Source organism: Martes martes, assembly GCF_963455335.1.
Source record: "Martes martes genome assembly, chromosome: 11".
NCBI lineage: Eukaryota > Metazoa > Chordata > Mammalia > Carnivora > Mustelidae > Martes > Martes martes.
In genome coordinates this window covers 56,213,710-56,233,031 of record NC_137899.1, presented here as the reverse complement: position 1 = coordinate 56,233,031, position 19,322 = coordinate 56,213,710, and the positions used below count along the sequence as shown (strand labels likewise).

The window sequence follows — 19,322 nt, the reverse complement described above, 5'->3', positions numbered from 1 at the left end:
TGCTTCTACTTTTAACTATTTACAAAACCTACTGCTATGGAAATTCTTAAGCACATCTTTCAGAAAACATATGTTCATGTTTCTATATGATATTATTTTTTATGGGTGGAATTGCTGGGTCAATGGAACATAAATGTGTTCAAGTTTAGAAGATATTTTCCAAAGCATTTCCAAGATATTGTACCAGTTTATATCCACATCAGCTTATATGAATATTGTTTGCTCCGTACCTTTGCCTTTCATTCTAGCCACACTTGCAAGAGTGTGTGTATGTGTGTGTGTGTGTGTGTGTGTGTGTGTGTGTGTGTGAGAGAGAGAGAGAGAGAGAGAGATTTTATTGTGGATTTTAATTGACTAACAAAGTCGAACACCTTGTTTTTCCTATTGGGATTGTCTGCCTTTTTCTTAGCAATTTGAGTTCTGTATATATTTTGGATATGAAGCTCTTGTCAGGCATATGAAATGCAGTATCTTTTCTGACCCTGTGGCTTTGCTTTTTCATTCTCTTAGTGGTAACTTTTGATGAATAAAAGTTCTTCCCGTCTTATGATTGGTGCTTTTGTTCCTCTTGTTTAAGAAACCTTTGCCTACTCCAAGGTTATGAAGGTATTTTCTTATGTTTTCTTCCAAATGGTTTATGTTTTACCTCTTTCACTTAAATCTGTGGATCCATGGAACTGGTTTTTGCACATGGTATGAACTAGTAGGTCATGGTTCTCTCCCCACATTTTACCCTATGTCGCTATCCATTGACTTAGCCTCATTTAATTTAAAGACTGTTCTTTCCCTACTGAATTGGTGTCACTTTTGTCATAAATCAGATATATATGTTTCTAGCTACTCTGTTTCATTTTTTTTTCTTCGACCCTTATGATAATACCACACTGGCTTAACTACTACAATGTTTAGTAAGTTTTCTAGTAAACCTTGATATTCAGAAGTTCAAGTCCCGTAGCTGTTGTTCTTTAAGATTGCTGTGACTATTCTTGATCCTTTGCAAATCCCTCTTGATTCCTTTTTTTTTTAAGATTTTATTTATTTATTTGACAGACAGGGATCACAAGTAGTCAGAGAGGCAGGCAGAGAGAGAGGAAGGGAAGCAGGCTCCCTGCTGAGCAGAGAGTCCAATGCGGGGCTCCATCCCAGGACCCTGGGATCATGACCTGAGCTGAAGGCAGAGGCTTTAACCCACTGAGCCACCCAGGCGCCCCCCTCTTGATTCCTTTTAACCTTCTAAAATTAGTCTCAATTTTAACTAGGGAGTTATTTTGAATTTTTGTGAAAATTTTACCTCCCCCAATTTTCTGTAATTTGATGTAGCATGGTTTTATTTGTGATAATTTTCTGCTCTACTAGATAAACATTGGATAAATTTTTAAAAACCCTTATTTGCATTTATATTTACTTTGCTTCATTTTGCTTCACAAATAAATATAATATAACAAGAGAAAAGTAAGTAGATCCAGGGGCAGGATCTACCTGGTGCATGGCTTAGTTGGTTAAGTGCCTGACTAGCTCAGGTCATGATCTCAGGATACTGCGATCAAGCCCTGCATCAGGCTCCGCTTGGCCTGGGAGTCTGTTTGTTTCTCTCCCTCTGCCTCTACTAACCAACTCTGCCCCCACAAACTCATACGCTCTCTCAAATAAATAAACTTTTAAAGAAAGTAGATCCAGGCAGAAAGAAAATAAGAGTAAGAGTATAATATGAAACAAGAAAAAGGATTAACTCAGGCCTGCTTTTTTTGTGTATAGAGTTAGGGCAGAAACTGTGACTCCCACTTTATTAGAATCAAAGTAAAGAGAATCCGTTACGAGAGTTACAGTATCCATATGTAAAAGCAAACCAGTTACTCTAAAGGAGAGTTTTTCCTGGCAGGGAAAACTTAAGATGTGGATTTTCTCTTCTTTTGGATTTTAAAGGTGGTAATGTGATCTAGCAGGATTTTTGGTAACATTTGGGACACAATTCCGAAGCCTAGTTTATTCGAGTGGATAGTTCTATAAAATCAGTAGTATGGTACACACATGTGTTTTTTGATAGTTTGACTTGAACCAAGGATAAAATTTGGATTAAAAATTAAATGGGTTGGGGAGCCTGGGCAGCTCAGTGGGTTAAAGCCTCTGCCTTCGGCTTGGGTCGTGATCCCAGGGTCCTGGGATTGAGCCCTGCATTGGGCTCTCTGCTCTGCAGGGAGCCTGTTTCCTCCTCTCTCTCTGCCTGCCTTTCTGCCTACTTGTGATCTCTGTCAAGTTAATAAATACAATATTAAAAAATAAATAAATAAATGGGTTATTTTTTGTTCTAAAAAATAACATGCATATCTCTCAATCCCTAATGAATGAATGAATCAATGTGTGTGTATACACATTGTGTATGTATATGTTTACCCATATTTTTCTTAACTATGGTTTTATTTTTTTCTCTATTTTTTTAACCATGTTTTTTTTATACTTTTTTTTTTTTAAGATTTTATTTATTTATTTGACAGACAGAGATCGCAAGTAGGCAGAGAGGCAGGCAGAGTTTAACCATGTTTTTAATGGGAATTAGACAATAGAAACTTTTTATATTCTTAGGCAAGAACCTATGTTGTTCATTAAGGCATGTCTGTATGCTCTGATAGACAACTGAGCAGAGGCTATGTGAGTTGATATTCCTCAATAATAATATTGCATTGTATTGGGTGCCTAGGTGGCTCAGTGGGTTAAAGCCTGTGCCTTTGGCTCAGGTCATGATCCGAGTCCTGGGATCAAGCCCCGCGTCCAGCTCTCTGCTCAGCAGGGAGCCTGCTTCTCCGTCTCTCTCTGCCTGTCTCTCTGCCTACTTGTGATCTCTGTCTGTCAAATAAATAAATAAAATCTTAAAAAAAAATTGCATGTGTCTGGTAGCCATTTGTATGTCTTCATTGGAGAAGTGTCTGTTCATATCTTCTGCCCATTTTTTAATATGATTATCTGTTTTGTGTGTGTTGAGTTTGAGGAGTTCTTTATAGATCCTGGATATCAACCTTTTATCTGTACTGTCATTTGCAAATATCTTCTCCCATTCCGTGGGTTGCCTCTTTGTTTTGATGACTGTTTCTTTTGCTGTGCAGAAGCTTTTTATCTTGATGAAGTCCCAGAAGTTCATCTTTGCCTTTATTTCCTTCACCTTTGGAGACATATCTTGAAAGAAGTTGCTATGGCTGATATCAAAGAGGTTACTCCCTATGTTCTCCTCGAGGATTCTGATGGATTCCTGTCTCACGTTGAGGTCTTTTATCCATTTCGAGTTTATCTTTGTGTACGGTGTAAGAGAATGGTCAAGTTTCATTCTTCTACATATAGCTGTCCAGTTTTCCCAGCACCATTTATTGAAGAGACTGTCTTTTTTCCACTGGATATTTTTTCCTGTTTTGTCAAAGATTATTTGACCATAGAGTTGAGGGTCCATATCTGGGCTCTCTACTCTGTTCCACTGGTCCATGTGTCTGTTTTTATGCCAGTACCATGCTGTCTTGGTGATCACAGCTTTGTAGTAAAGCTTGAAATCAGGTAACGTGATGCCACCAGTTTTATTTTTGTTTTTCAACATTTCCTTAGCAATTCGGGGTCTCTTCTGATTCCATACAAATTTTAGTATTATTTGCTCCAGCTCTTTGAAAAATACTGGTGGAATTTTGATTGGAATGGCATTAAAAGTATAGATTGCTCTGGGCAGTATAGACATTTTAACGATGTTTATTCTTCCCATCCAAGAGCATGGAATGGTCTTCCATCTTTTTGTGTCTTCTTCAATTTCTTTTAGGAGTGTTCTGTAGTTCCTCGAGTACAGATCTTTAACCTCTTTGGTTAGGTTTATTCCGAGGTATCTTATGGTTTTTGGTGCTATAGTAAATGGAATCGATTCTCTAATTTGCCTTTCTGAATTTTCATTGTTAGTGTATAAGAAAGCCACTGATTTCTGGACATTGACTTTGTATCCTGCTACATTACTGAATTGCTGTATGAGTTCTAGTAGTTTGGAGGTGGAGTCTTTTGGGTTTTCCATATAAAGAATCATGTCATCTGCGAAGAGAGAGAGTTTGACTTCTTCCTTGCCAATTTGGATACCTTTTATTTCTCTTTGTTGTCTGATTGCTGTTGCTAGGACTTCTAATACTATGTTGAACAAGAGTGGTGAGAGTGGGCATCCTTGTCGTGTTCCTGATCTCAATGGGAAGGCTGCAAGCTTTTTCCCATTGAGGATGATATTTGCTGTGGGTTTTTCATAGATAGATTTGATGAAGTTCAGGAATGTTCCCTCTATCCCTATACTTTGAAGCGTTTTAATCAGGAACGGATGCTGGATTTTGTCAAAAGCTTTTTCTGCATCAATGGAGAGGATCATGTGGTTCTTCTCTCTTCTCTTATTGATTTGTTCTATCACATTGATTGATTTGCGAATGTTGAACCATCCTTGTAACCCAGGGATGAATCCTACCTGGTCATGGTGGATAATCTTTTTAATGTGCTGTTGGATCCTGTTTGCTAGGATCTTGTTGAGAATCTTAGCATCCATATTCATCAGTGATATCGGTCTGAAATTCTCCTTTTTGGTAGGGTCTTTGCCTGGTTTGGGGATCAGGGTGATGGTGGCTTCATAAAAAGAGTCTGGAAGTTTTCCTTCTGCTTCAATTTTTTGAAACAGCTTCAGGAGAATAGGTATTATTTCTTCTTTGAAAGTTTGATAGAATTCCCCAGGGAATCCGTCAGGTCCTGGGCTCTTGTTTTTTGGGAGGTTTTTGATCACTGCTTCAATCTCGTTACTAGATATCGGTCTATTCAGGTTGTCAATTTCTTCCTGGTTCAATTTTGGGAGTTTATAGTTTTCCAGGAATGCATCCATTTCATCTAGGTTGCTTAGCTTATTGGCATATAACTGGCCATCAGGGAGATTCAAATCAAAACCACATTGAGATACCACCTTACACCAGTTAGAATGGCCAAAATTAGCAAGACAGGAAACAACGTGTGTTGGAGAGGATGTGGAGAAAGGGGAACCCTCTTACACTGTTGGTGGGAATGCAAACTGGTGCAGCCACTTTGGAGAACAGTGTGGAGATTCCTCAGGAAATTAAAAATAGATCTTCCCTATGACCCTGCAATTGCACTGCTGGGTATTTACCCCAAAGATACAGATGTAGTGAAAAGAAGGGCCATCTGTACCCCAATGTTTATAGCAGCAATGGCCACGGTCGCCAAACTGTGGAAAGAACCAAGATGCCCTTCAACGGATGAATGGATAAGGAAGATGTGGTCCATATACACTATGGAGTATTATGCCTCCATCAGAAAGGACGAATACCCAACTTTTGTAGCAACATGGACAGGACTGGAAGAGATTATGCTGAGTGAAATAAGTCAAACAGAGAAAGTCAAGTATCATATGGTTTCACTTATTGGTGGAGCATATCAAATAATATAGAGGACAAGGGTAGATGGAGAGGAGAAGGGAGTTGAGGGAAATTGGAAGGGGAGGTGAACCATGAGAGACTATGGACTCTGAAAAACAACCTGAGGGTTTTGAAGGGGCGGGGTGGGAGGGTGGGGGAACCAGGTGGTGGGTATTAGGGAGGGCACAGATTGCATGGAGCACTGGGTGTGGTGAAAAAACAATGAATACTGTTACGCTGAAAATAAATAAAAAATTTAAAAAAAAAAAATTGCATAGTATTAAAACTTTATTGCCAGGTACTTAAATAAGTGCTTTTATTTGCACTTTTTAATTTAATCCTAACAATAACCCCTTGAAAGTCGGTGCTTTGGCTATCTGTATTTCACAGATGAAAAAGTAAGGTAAATAAGTTGCCCAAGGTTGTACTACAAATAAGTAATAGAATCAGGATTCTGTTTCTGGCAATTATGCCTCTCTTTCTACTACACTATAAGGCTGATGAAAATTAAGAAGCCTAATGCAAAATTTGTGCTTGAGTTAGGAGGTTAGGAAATTCAGATAGAGCTAAGGTTTTCCTTCAAGAAACAGTTTTTAGGTCTACTCTGATACAGATGGGTGAAGAAAACTACTTTGTAAATTCACAGAAGTTTTCTTGAGATAAATTTGTTTTGCATTTTCTTTAGCTTCCTTTTCTCCTCATTTTTACCTAGCTAAATCCCACTCTTCTGAATAGCTATTGTTGAATATGATCATTATCTTGAATATTATCACTTTTATTCTTATTTTATGATTATTAAGCTTTCAGGGAACCAAGTGGCTTGTCTAAATAGATTGTAAAGAATCAAAATATAAGCAAATGGAATTATTTAAATGCTTTCTATAAAGTCAATTTTGCAGCATGTTTTTTTATATTTTTACAATTTTAAAATATTTTCTGTAATTTTCTTAAGATGCATGATATTTTGGAATTATTTCATTGAAACAAGGGAAAGTGTTTAGTATATTTTGCAGCTGGCATCCCTAAAAGCTGAATGAAAACTGTGGAGCCAATTTCATTATGATATTTATACTTTTATTAAAATTCTTGTGTTTGAATGCTTGTTTATGCATGCTGTTTTGAAATGAGCCTAGTAATTTATGTTTGAAACTGCTTTAATTTCACAAATAAGAAGTAACTAAATTTTATAGGACTAGTTCTATTCGTAGTAATCTGACTTTAACATATGTTCAAAATTTTAACATTTTTCTATGTTAACTTTCAGGTCGAAGGTCTAGAACAGATGTGGAAAGATGTTCACTTCAGAGAAAGGGGCTGTGGAGGAATGGTTGTCAGAGTTTAAGGTAATATTTGCTGTTTCAGTGTAATAATTATATTCCAAAGAAGTTTTGTTTGGGGTCTAAATCCCAGTGGCTGTTTTTAAAATTTTATTTTATTTTTTATAATTTTTATTTTTTATGACTGAAAGTCTAAGTATCTATGGAAGCAGAAATATGTTCCAACAAATCTTAATAAGGAATTTTTACGCATAGTAATTCTTTCCAGGAAGTAAATTCCTTTTTCTCCCAAGTGGTTAAAAGAGTTTGTTTTCTCCTTTTCATAGCAACCTCACAAAGAATGGTTAAAGTTTCTGAATGTTAATGTTACCCCCTCCAACCATCAAAGATTCAGTGTTAAAATGTTTCTCCCAATTTGGAGGGGAACAGGAGTGGGTATGATCAACAATGGGGAGAAGATGGGAAGATATTTACCCACCTTTCTACCAATGGATCCTTCTTTAGGTGGCTAACTTTTGTTTTCTTTTCTTGTGAAGTTTTCTGTATAATAGCTAAAATTGTGGGGGTGGGGTTTGGGTTTTTGTTTTTTGTTTGTTAGTTTGTTTGTTTTTTGCGGGGAGTGGGTGGTGCAGAGGGAAAGGGAAAGAGAGAGAGAAAGAGAGAACCTTAAGCAGGCTCCACGTCCAGTGCAGAGCCTGATAGGGAGCTCTATTTCACAACCCTGAGATCATGACTGAGCCAATATCAAGAGTTGAACCCTTAACCAACTGAACCACCCAGAGACCCCTCAAATTATATTCTTTAACCAGTAAATTACCTTCTCCTTGTCCTTTAGGTCTTGTTACACATAATTATGTGAACTTCATGATCCTAAACCATAGGAATGAAGGGTTTGGGCTGTAACTGTCACTTTTTTGTCCAGCCTAATCAGTCCATGACTTTCAAGGACAAATGTATAGTCTGAAAAAGTCAGACTTACTGGCTTGTTTCAAAGAGGGAGACTACAACAGGCACTATATGAGCATCTCACCAAACAGAAGAAAAGATAAAATCATGGGATTTGGAGGAAAGGTGAAGTTTAGATGAAATTTAAATGTAGCAATTTTTTTGGGCTTGATCAAAACAAAGCAGAGCTGTATGTAATGGAGTAAAAATCTGGTGTGGACTTCAAAGTGGACCCAGGGTCATGTTGTCTTGGAAACTACAAAATTAACATCTATGTGGAATGTTATGCTCAGAAACCCCTTATCTGAAGCTCTGGCTCTGTACCTTGGTTGAAAATCAAACTTGCTTCTCTGTGTCAAGATGACTTAGATCCTCCAGGCAAGAGTGGGGTGTTTCATTCTTACTGATTCATGTTTATACAGCCATGGTTTTGATATCTATGATTTTAGATAACAAGCCTTCTCAGTGAATAAGAATATAGTTAATCACTCAAAAAGGGAGGTTGTTATGAAACTTAAGCTGCAGTGTGTCCTTGAGAGAAGCAATGTTTCCTGTTAATTTTGCAGCTTGCCTTATCAGTCATTATTATCTCATCCTGACAAATGCCTGGGCACATTTTCACTTTGTCAGTTATTATAGTCATGAGTTGAGTATCCTTCTACAGATCCCCTAAGTCATCATAAGTGATGTAGAATCTTATAAAAGTGCACTGTATATAGTGCCTTCTACATATTTTAATAATTTGATTAAACATTCTGCATATGTTATTTTTCTAAGTGTTCGAGTTGTTTTGAAGCCTTTTTTTGCTTCTGGAGTGTTTAACATGGTTCATTATATCATGATTTTAAAAAAATATTTATTTATTTGAGAGAGAGAGAGCACAAAAGGGGAGAGGAGTGGAGGGAGAAGCAGACTCCCCACTGAGCAAGGAGCCAGACATGGGGCTTGATCCCAGCACCCTGGAATCATGACCTGAGCCAAAGGCAGACGCTTAACTGATTGAGCCACCCAGATACCCCATGGTGATTTTTTTGACAGGTTGATGGAAATTGTCAAGTTTAAGAGTTGAGTACTACTTCTAGGGCATTCTTATGTTTAATAGTGAAGTGAAGTTTGCAAAAACAAATACAGCCAGCCCATTAGCTGTTTTTTAGTATGGGAATTGTGGAAAGGGGGCATGCTAAGGATGGGGGAAGGGTCAACTATTAAGGCAAATAATTGAAAATCATGACTGATCCCCTTACCTTCCTGTTTGTTTATTCCCTTTCTCTCCTAGGTTGGATATGTAGCACTCTAGCAAGTATAGCAGTGAAGGGTAAGGGGGCAGTGCAGTAAGTAGTATGGGCAACAGTATGCCTAGTGTTTGAGGAAGTGGGTAGTTGGGCAGAGGGTTGCAGAGGTGACATGCAGAAGACTCAGCCAGACTGGTTACATTGGTAGGTTGGTTACTTTGAGTAAATAAGTAAATACATGGAGGATGATAATGGGAGTTAGGTTTCTCTATGTCTGAGAAAAGAATTAGAAACGTGGAATGAGGAAATTCAAGAAAGAACGCTAAGGTGTTAGCTTAGAATTGAAAGAATCAGCATGAACTCATGGATCTAAATATGTATATGATAAATTTATACATGTAAAACTGTACATAAAGGCATCCATATATTTCCCAGCTTTATTCACTGGGGGGCCAAGAAATAATGACACCCTGGTAGTAATGAGTATACCATGCACCCAGATCTTGTTTTCTAAATACTGTCTTCCACTAAAAGAAACTAGGATGTGAATAAAGTATTATCTGAATAATATTTTAGCAATATAACATATATTATGTGGGTAGCACTATTTTATCAAAATTTTTATGAGTTTAATTCAAGGATAAGGAAACTTTTCCATTGGAAGAAGGAGAGTAAAATCCTGGGCCCCATGAATTAAAAAAATAATTTTCCTCTGCCCCCCCCACAAGATTAAATTTACCCAATTTTCTTTTCTTTTCTTTTCTTTTTTTTAGAGATCTTATTTATTTATTTGACAGAGAGAGCATGAGCTGGAGGGAGGGGCAAAGGGAGAGGGAAAAGCAGGCTTCCTGATGAACAAGAAACCCATCCCAGGGCTTGATGCCAGGACCCTGGGATCATGACCTGAGCCAAAGGCAGACGCTTATCTGACCAAGCCACACAGGCACCCCTAAATTTAGCCAATTTCCAATCAATTTAATATAATGAATGTTTTAAATTTACATTATAGCTAAAGAGAAGATACTTTCTATTCGTTGTTTAATTTGGTAAGTGTTCCTGAAAATTATTTTGAGTGTATTCTGAATTCTGTTAATATGTATTGAATTCAGCTCTGTTTATATTTGATAAAGAGATTAAGCTTATCAGGCAAAATCAGCGGTATATTAAAGGTAATAGAAAGTAGAGAAGTGTTGAGAACATATTTTAAGTACTTTTTAAATTGGAGTGTCTTGTCTTTTGAGATGATTTGTAATGTTAGTTACATGTTTTGGTTAAAATATTTAAGAAAGGAAGTTTGGATGTGTATATGTATATATATATACATATACACATAATAGAGAGAGAGAGAGAGATTGAGAGAGAGAAGAGGAGGGAAGCCTCTGTTTGGTTATTTAATTTGATAACCATGATACTATTAAAGCTATAAGATCATCAGATTGATGAAGTAGTCCAAACACATAGGTACTCAGAAACCTTTTGATTTAATCATTATTATTCTGCTAGGTGGTTTTATGATGTTGGAAAAATCACATTAACTTTTTTATGTTTCAATATCCTCATCAGAAAGAGTGAAGTGGGCAGTCTGTGAAGGTGGTTTTAGTTCTACATTGTTCTATGGTCACAGTCCGAACTCCCAGCCCTATATTTACCATGCTCACAAATGCACAAGGACAACACAATTTGTTTTGTGCAATTTTTTTTTTTTCTGCCTTTGGAAAAACTACTCATGCCACTCTAGCTATGGGCCCTCATTAAATATTCTCTTTGTATACCAACAAAGTGATTAGACTTGAGACTTCATTATTTTAGTATTTCATTAATAGGTCAGTTTCTTTTTTTTTCAAGATTTTTTTCAAGATTTATTTATGTTAGAGAGAGAGCGAGCACAAGCTGGGGGAGGGGCGGAGGGAGAGCGAGAGAAGCAGACTCCTGGCTGAACAGGGAGCCCCTTGAGAGCTAGACCCTAGGACCCTGAGATCATGACCTGAGTCGAAAACCAAGAGTTGGTTGCTCAACTCACCCAAGTGCTCCTAGATTTTATTTATTTATTCATTTGAGAGAAAGAGAGAGAGAGAGTACACCCACATGCATGAATGGGGGGAGCAGTGGGGAGAGGAAGAGGGAGAGAGAGAACCTCTCAAGCCAACTTCACTAGAGTACAGAGCTGAAAGAGGGGCTTAATCCCAGGACCCTGAGATCATGACATGACCTGAAACCAAGAGCCGGCTGCTCAACCAACTGGGCCACCCAGGCTCCCCTCCGAGTCTATCTTTTTAAAGATGTATTTGTAAAGTATTATCTTTCAGATTGTATTGTGTTTTTCTTAATGTTATGTGTAGATTTATCTAGGAGATTTCTAGACTCCTAATTTTTTCAATTTTCTGGTAATCACTGAATCTTAAAATCTAATCTATGTATAATGTTGAATCGAGTTGTTTTATTTATTGGCTCTCCGTCGTCTGTCTTCATTAATTCTCTTCCACCCAAACCATATCACCTCCTTACAGTTTTAAAAAACCATCTGCCAAATGATACTTTAGTATGAAGCATCTGTCTTCTTCAAATTTTGCCAAGACTAATTTCCTATTATTTTATTTTATTTATTTATTTTTTGTCTCCAGTTCTGCCTTCTGAAAAGTGAGCAAGCTTAGGTGGTATTTAAGAAGGCCAGTACAGGGATGCCTGGGTGGCTCAGTGGGTTAAAACCTCTGCCTTCGGCTCAGGTCATGATCCCAGGGTCCTGGGATTGAGCCCCGCATCAGGCTCTCTGTTCAGCGGGGAGCCTGCTTCCCCCTCTGTCTCTGCCCGCCTCTCTGCCTACTTGTGATCTTTGTCTGTCAAATAAATAAATAAATAAATAATCTTTAAGAAGGCCAGTACCTTTGAACTAGTACAGTGCAAGAAAATATGAAGGTTTGCCCTAATAGTATTTAAATCCATTGGGCTCTGTCAGATCTTAAGTTTTTCAAAGCACTGTTCATAAACGCAGCAATTATATTTTCTCCTTTAGACAAAAATGGCTTTTCCACATTTACAGAATGAAATAATGACAGAATTGTGCACTAATTTTTAGAAGACCCTTCCTCATATTTAGCAGCATAGTGTCCTAGGCCCATGGTATTTTCTGGGGTTTGTCAGAGAAGAGCTATTCTTTTGCCTTCAGCTGTTTCACAGAAAATATTTTACCTCATGAGGGTTGATTGGTACATAAACTGAAAATTGTAATTCACATTTTAAAAAAGATTTTATTTATTTATGTGTGAGAGAGAGACAGACAGACGGAAATAGTGACAGATAGTGAGAGAGGAAAGATTGAAGGAGGCTTCCCGCTGAGCAGGGAGCCCAACATGGGGCTCCATCTTAGGACCCTGGGATCATTACCTGAGCTGAAGGCATACGCTTAACCAACTTAGCCATCCAGGCACCCCTCTAATTCACATTTTTAATGAATGTTACAGTTTTAGCCTAGATAGTATATGTAATATTATAATAATCTTTCTATTCACTAATCTTTTTTTAAAGATTTGTATTTCAGTTCACTAAGTTTTAAATTTTATGGTTAGACACACACACACACACACACAATAGTATATTTCATATATATAACTCAGGTTCATTTCCATTCAGGGAGTTAAAAATCTGTTGTTTATTTGGCCGTTATTCCCTTTTATATAAATTCCCCTAGTATTAGGTTACTCTTGATCAAATAACGGAAATGAAATGTTGCCTGGAGATCTTTTGTTACATGCTTTTGAAATATTGAAGAATGCCCTAATCTCCTCTTTATGTAAGCAGTTGCAGTGAAACTTTTTTTTTACTCTGGAGAATGGTGGAAGGTTCCCAGATAGCTCACATTTACTTACCATTCTGGTAAACAAAATATCTTATTGACTTAAAAAAAGAATCTATTCAATTATATATCTTAAAATGAAATGTGACCTATTTTTAAAGAATCTACTGAAGCGTAAACAGTGGCAGTGTTTGTTTCTTATTCTGCTCATCTCTATTGAATCCCTTCAGCAAAGGTTTGAGTATGAGGGCTTATTCTGAGTGCCATAGATGGAGAGATTATAAAATAGTTCTTGCCTTTAAGGAGCTCATGGTAAAGTAAGAATGAATCATATATCCTTAGTATAAACATTTATGCTGTTGAATTTTCTGTGTCTGTTTATGCACATGTACACCTATATACATTAACCATAACTGTTTTAAATTACAAAATACTAGGAGATGGGACATGTAAGAAATAGTGTGTATCTTGGAATGACTCTTAGCAATATCTTGAGACATTATATCTACTGCAGGGTTAATATTTGTTGATTGATTGAAGTAATTTGCATGAGAAAAAATAATGACTTGGAGACAGATATTAAGGAAGGGATATACTCTAGAAAGGTAGGTTTTTATCATTTGTTATGATGAAGTATTTTGTTTTGTTTGTTTGTTTTGTTTTGTTCTCAGATTTCCCTACTCCTTATACCCAAAACTATCCGACTGGAGTTTTATCTCTTCCCATTCCTTTCTGGTCATGGTGTCTTTTCTGAGTGAATGGTACTGGCAAGCTGTAATTAGTTGTCCATATTTTAAATGGCATTAGGAAAATTAGTTTGCTGGTAGTGTGGCTATCTTTTTCTCCAATTCTGAGAAGTCTACAAATTTGCCCCCAATTCCTAACTTAATAGTCATTATATGTAACTCAGGAGTTACTTTGATAGATGATCTGTGGCCTTAAGGTTTGAAACATTCAATCCTTATACAATATGTTTATTAAGGAATAGGATCAATACCACTAGTGAGATTTGTAACTTCTATAATGCTACCAAAAATGTATCTCTGGCTTTACACATGTTTTGTATCATTTCTAACCTGAGACTGTGATCAAAGATGAAATGTTTATGTTAATTTATATCCCTGTTCATGATAAGAAAATTAAAATATATTTTTGTTGAGATATAATTCACATGACGTAAAATCCATTGTTTCAGAGGGAAAATATAGTGGTTTTTGGTATAGTTACAATGTTGTGCAAATAACACCAGGATCTAATTCCATCACACCAAAAAAAACTCTATGCCTATTAGTCACCCACAATTCCTCCTCTCCCTCAGTCTCTGGCAACAACTAATCTACTTTCTTTTTATGAGTTTCCTTATTCTGGACATTTCATAAAAATAAAATCTTTTTTTCTTAAAATTTGTTTAGACACTACCAGAAACATCTTTATCAAATTATGCCACAAATTTGAAAGACAAGAGTTCTTTAGTTTCATCTCTGTATAAAGTTATCCAAGAGCCACAAAGTGAGGTAAGTACTCTTACAGTTTATTGTGCTAGTAGCATTCAGTTGGTTGATTTTTAATTTTTTATTGTGAAATATAACACATATATAAAAGAGTAAGAAAAAGTGTATGTTTAAAGAACTTTGGTATATATTATGGATTGTTTATCTGATTATATTTGAGAAATGGGGTCTTGGGGGGGTAAGAGTAGAATACTATATGTTCAAAAAATGGTAGAGTAAAAAAAAAGAACTATAATAAAATGAACTTCACTGTCCCATCTCCTAGGCCAAGAAATAGAATTATTACCATATTCTAAAAACCATCTCTGAACATGTTCGTTCTCTTCCTTTATCTGTTTGTGTGTCTGTTTATCTATCTATCTTGTTAGAAGTAGCCTAGAAAGTCAGGACCATTATATGTATTGATTGATTCAACAAATATTTGTTTGCTCATTATGAGCCAGCTTCATTGCTAGGCAATAGAAAGTCAAAGATAAGTAACACATGGTCTTTATCCTGAAAGAAGAAAGGGAGAGAAAATAAGTAAATACATACATTCAAGGCAATGCCTAGATGGATATGCACAATTCCAGGTATGCAAGGTGAGAGGACATTCCAAACTGTTGGGTTAGTGTATGGAGGCCTGAGAAAATGCAAAAATATTTAAGGAATGGCAAGCAGTTTGGCCCAACTGGTGTTTCTCTGTCCTTCTTTTCTCTTACCCCATCTTCTTTTCTTTTTTTAGAAAGAAAATTTAGTTTGAAGGTGATAAAATGATCGATACTCCAGATTCTGGTGCTTACAAACCCCATCATTCACAGTAGAAATAGAAAAGGATTGGAAATAGTGTGGAAAGTAAAAGGCATGGTACTTAGGAAAAAAAGCGAATAGGCTAATGCAATAGTTAACAAGAGAATAAGACTGGTACTGAAGCTGGAAAGATTAGTTTAGGCTGTAACCATGGTGAGTCTTTAATTCCTTCATAAGCAGTTTAGACTTTTTTTGCACTGAAGGCATGAGTTGGTCAGATTATTGTTTCAGGAAGTTGGCTATGTGGAGGATAGATTGGAGAATAGAAAAATTGAAAGCAGCAGATGCTGGGACAATAGCCTGGGAGGGAGCTGTTGAGAATGGAAAGAAGTGGAGTAGAGGGGAGGGATATGAGGTATGTAGTTTTTTTTTGTTTGTTTTTTGTTTTTTGGTTTTTTTTTTTTTTTGCTTTTTTGTTTTGTGGGTTTTTTGGTACCTTAGTTTGGTAGATCACATGGCAACTCTAACACCAGTAATGTTATCATTCATTGGTAAAATAACCTATACTTATACCCTTAGTCCAGTCCTGTGTAGATCTATCTGCCTTTTGGATGAAGCTCTCAAAGCTTCTCAAAGCTTTGGGAAAGGATTCTGGAAAAACCCAGCTTCTGATTATGCTATAAAGTACATCATGACTTTTGCAGGCTGAAGAAAAGATTGGGGATGAAATTGACAAGCCCCAAACTTTACCTGGAATCACTGAATAAAGCAATCATATTTTGCCTTTCCCTTCCTTCTCCCCAAAGCTTTCCAATTTCTATAGTATGTGTAGGAAGCTTGTTTTCTTGAAGGGTCTTAGTTTTTAAAGTATTTGGGTAGAAGGTATTTTAAAGTTTTCCATGTTTGAGAATTATTTTACCAAATAGAATAGGTATAGGTATACACTTTATTTTTAAAAACAAGTTATATCTTGTTTCTAATTTACTGTTTAGTATTTAGTATTTTGAAAGTTTTAAAAATTATTCTGTGGTGAACGGTGTTTTAACCAGCCTATTTTGGATATAGTTTATAAGGTAAATTTCTGATAGACTAGTTTGGTTCATAGCATTTCTTTTGTTCAGAGTGATTACAGCTCTCATGGTTCAGACCAGTATTTCTCAAAGTGTTTGTGGTGAAGAACCAGCCTTTTAAATAATTGCAGTCTGTCATGGACCAATATGTGTACGTAATGTACATGATGAGCATGTAACTCACATCATATATGAAGTACCACACAAATTTGATAACCCCTAACTGATCTATACTATATCCTGTTCAGTAAGTCTGCTGATCACCTACTTGAATGTTGTAGTAATATCAAGTTGCTGCAAGTTTCTAAATGTTTCCAGTTTCTGTATTTACATTGTTGGGCACTGGTAACATTTGTGGATAGTCTTTGGTCCATGGACCACACTTTTAGAAGTGCTAGTTTAGGAGGTTTTGCATGTTAAGTTTGTTTTATGTTTTTAGCTTGATTCATGTGGTAAAGATAATGTGTATTCTGTATTCTTAAAACACAACTCAATCTTAAAAAATATACTTAGAAGTGTTTCTAAAGTATAACAGTGTAATTTACCTCAATATCATAACCCACCTTTTCCTCTTTATTATATTTTGTATCTTAATTTGGAGATATTCTTAAAATGTTGATATCATCCATTGTCTTTTGGCATTTTTGAAATTTGGGTAATGGTTTGGGTGTTATTTGAAGTTTGGCAAATTTGTTATTTGGATTTATTAAGAGTACTTTTTCATTATTCAGTTTATTTCATTTAGTAAGTATTTATTGAACCCATATAATATGCCAGAAATCCCTTAGAAATGTAGCAGTGAACAAAATAGACTAAATTCTTGATCTTTTGGATTAGAACTTGTATTCTGGTAGGTGAGGTAGACATTAAGCAAATACCTAAATGAACAATACAGTGTTAGTTAGTGATAAAACTATGAAGAAAAATAAAGTGGAGTAGGGAGAGTATGTGTTGAGATTCCGGAGGTATTGGTTGAATCAGCTCTGAATGAACAAGGGGGGAAACATAAAACTAGGGGCAAGAGTTTTCCAGGAGATGGAATAGTAAATGCAAAGACCCTGAGATAGAAAATGTGTGGTCTGTTCAAGAAATTGTAGAGACATTTTATGGGTACAGTGCAGTTTGCTTGACTAGTCCTTTTAACTGACTGTAACTTTAAGACAGCCATATGATTAGAGGCTAACAGAGCTCAACTGTGTTATGAAACCAGCTATTTTGTGAAAGAGTCATATAAAATCTCTTTGGTGCTCTAGGCATAGGGAGCCCAGACTAAGGAGAGATCATTCAGGGGGTACTGACACCCTGAACAGTGGTGTCCTTCCAAATTTTCTCTATCTTTTTCCTACCTATGCTCTTGAGTAATAGTTCAAAGTAAAAAAATTAATTTGCAAGATTTTCTTGTAAATTTATGCAAACTAAACTCTTTTCCAACTTCTATCCCTGCTTTAATCATTCAAAGGCATTTTTATGTCACATTTCTATTACCATTAGAAATCTCTCTTAGGATACAGACTTCTTACTTACAAATGGATTTTTGTAAAAGTTTATTTATAACTTACTTGCTTTAGAATCCAGAATGTATTTTAGAATGGGAAAAAGGTACATGATGATTAGGTTCTTATTAGACCCATAAAAAGCCCATTTAATATCTGAAAATATACTTGAGATACAATTCTCTCTTAATAATACTATAAAATGTACCCACCAAATATATACATATAAAATACATATAAAATACATGAGAAAATACATATAAAAATTCAAACCAAACACTGGTTAACACAGCATGTTCTAATGCTCCATTGCTTGTCTCAAATATATTCAAGTTAGGTAAGTCAAATACTGCCTGTATTTCCTACGTTATGTATTTGTCTATGCTTTTCTGATATTTTTCAGGTATGTTTGTAAAGTAGTCAAAAAATGTTAGCTCCAGTTTTAACATTTGTGAGCTGCATAATTTTGGCCATAGTAGATAGCCTCTTTGTCTCAATTTCCTTGTGTAGAAAGTATGGATAATGATATTCTACCCTACAGTGGTGTGAGAATTGAACAGGTTCAAGTCCTTTGAAAGTACTTTGCAAGTTGTAAAACACTGCACAGATATTGGTATATCTCTCTCTTGGTTTGACATGCATAATTTCATCTAACCTCATTGTAACAATGATTTCTCCACCCCTTTGAAGCTGTCTTCATTTGGTCCTGCTTTCATAAAGCAAAAACTCTTTTAATATTGAATTTTAAATTGGTTGTAAGATTTTTTGAGGGTGTTTTGATTAAAGTTGATTATGTTTCATGCAGACTATTGAATAAATTTTCAACATAAGATTTCATAATTTCGCAAATTTTGTTTGGTTACATAAATTGCTTTAACCAAAGATTTCCCAGGTATTTAAGGATGAGGGCTGTTACACAACAATACAAGATTGCTGACCTTGGTCCACAAAGAAATTTTAAAGACTCCACTCTGAAAGCCAAACATTTCCCTGCCAGTTTTTCTTTTTTCCTACTACCCCCAACCTAGTTATTTCAAATTCCTACTTTAAAAACATCTCTTGTTACCTATGAATGGGGTTACTTTGCCTCTAGCTGTCCAGTTTCCTGTTACCCTTGCCATGGCCTCTGACAACCATTTTGGGAATGAAAAAAATATTCCTTAACTGTCAGTAGTTAGATAATTTTTCTATAGGAAAAATTAATTAGACAATGTTTATTGCAGTGTAATTTCCACTATACCTTGTATATATAATACTGACTTTAATTATACCCAGTATATTTTACATATTTAGCATATTTGAAATCAGAACATCCACCATATGTAAGTTTCTATTCATTACAATTACTTGAAGTAGAGATTTTGTTTAGTAAATTAACTTAAATCTATTGCCTAAGTTAATGAAGTGAATGAACTCTAGTTCATTGAAAATATAACAGCCTGAAAAATTTCTGAAAAATCAGTACTCTGTGAATCTCTTCACATATTTATGACTTGTGTGTGATCATTGTATATGCTTTAAGATAATCCTTACATGTAAGAGTATCTTATGTTAACTTTCTGTTTTAAAAAAAGTGTCTATGATATAGATATAGTTACCTCTATTAACTGGGTAATGCTGGCATGTGGTGGGAGAGGAAAAGGTTATAGATAACTCCAGATTGTGTTTCAGATAAAATGATAGCAATGTTTAGATTATCCAGGGACAATGAATTGGTTACAATAGAGATCTAGATCTAGGGGTGCTGTAATTATTCAGCTATTCCACACACATTGCTGTGGGGTGCTGCCTAATTATAAGCTCAGGAGGGTAATGTGATGATTCCCATTTCAATTTCTCCAACCCTGTATGTAATCAT

The 19,322-nt window shown here is 35.8% G+C and overlaps 1 protein-coding gene across 2 annotated transcripts in view; it reads left to right on the top strand.

Annotated features, from left to right (window-relative positions):
- The window catches only part of HYCC1 (hyccin PI4KA lipid kinase complex subunit 1), a 92,781-nt gene that overhangs the window by 37,982 nt on the left and 35,477 nt on the right, over positions 1-19,322 (top strand). For both annotated transcript variants that reach the window (XM_080818414.1, XM_080818415.1), the window contains exons 2-3: positions 6,682-6,760; positions 14,074-14,175. In XM_080818414.1, coding sequence (XP_080674540.1) covers positions 6,710-6,760; positions 14,074-14,175 — 153 coding nt within the window. In that variant the 5' untranslated portion in view covers positions 6,682-6,709. The remainder of the gene's footprint in view (positions 1-6,681; positions 6,761-14,073; positions 14,176-19,322) is intronic.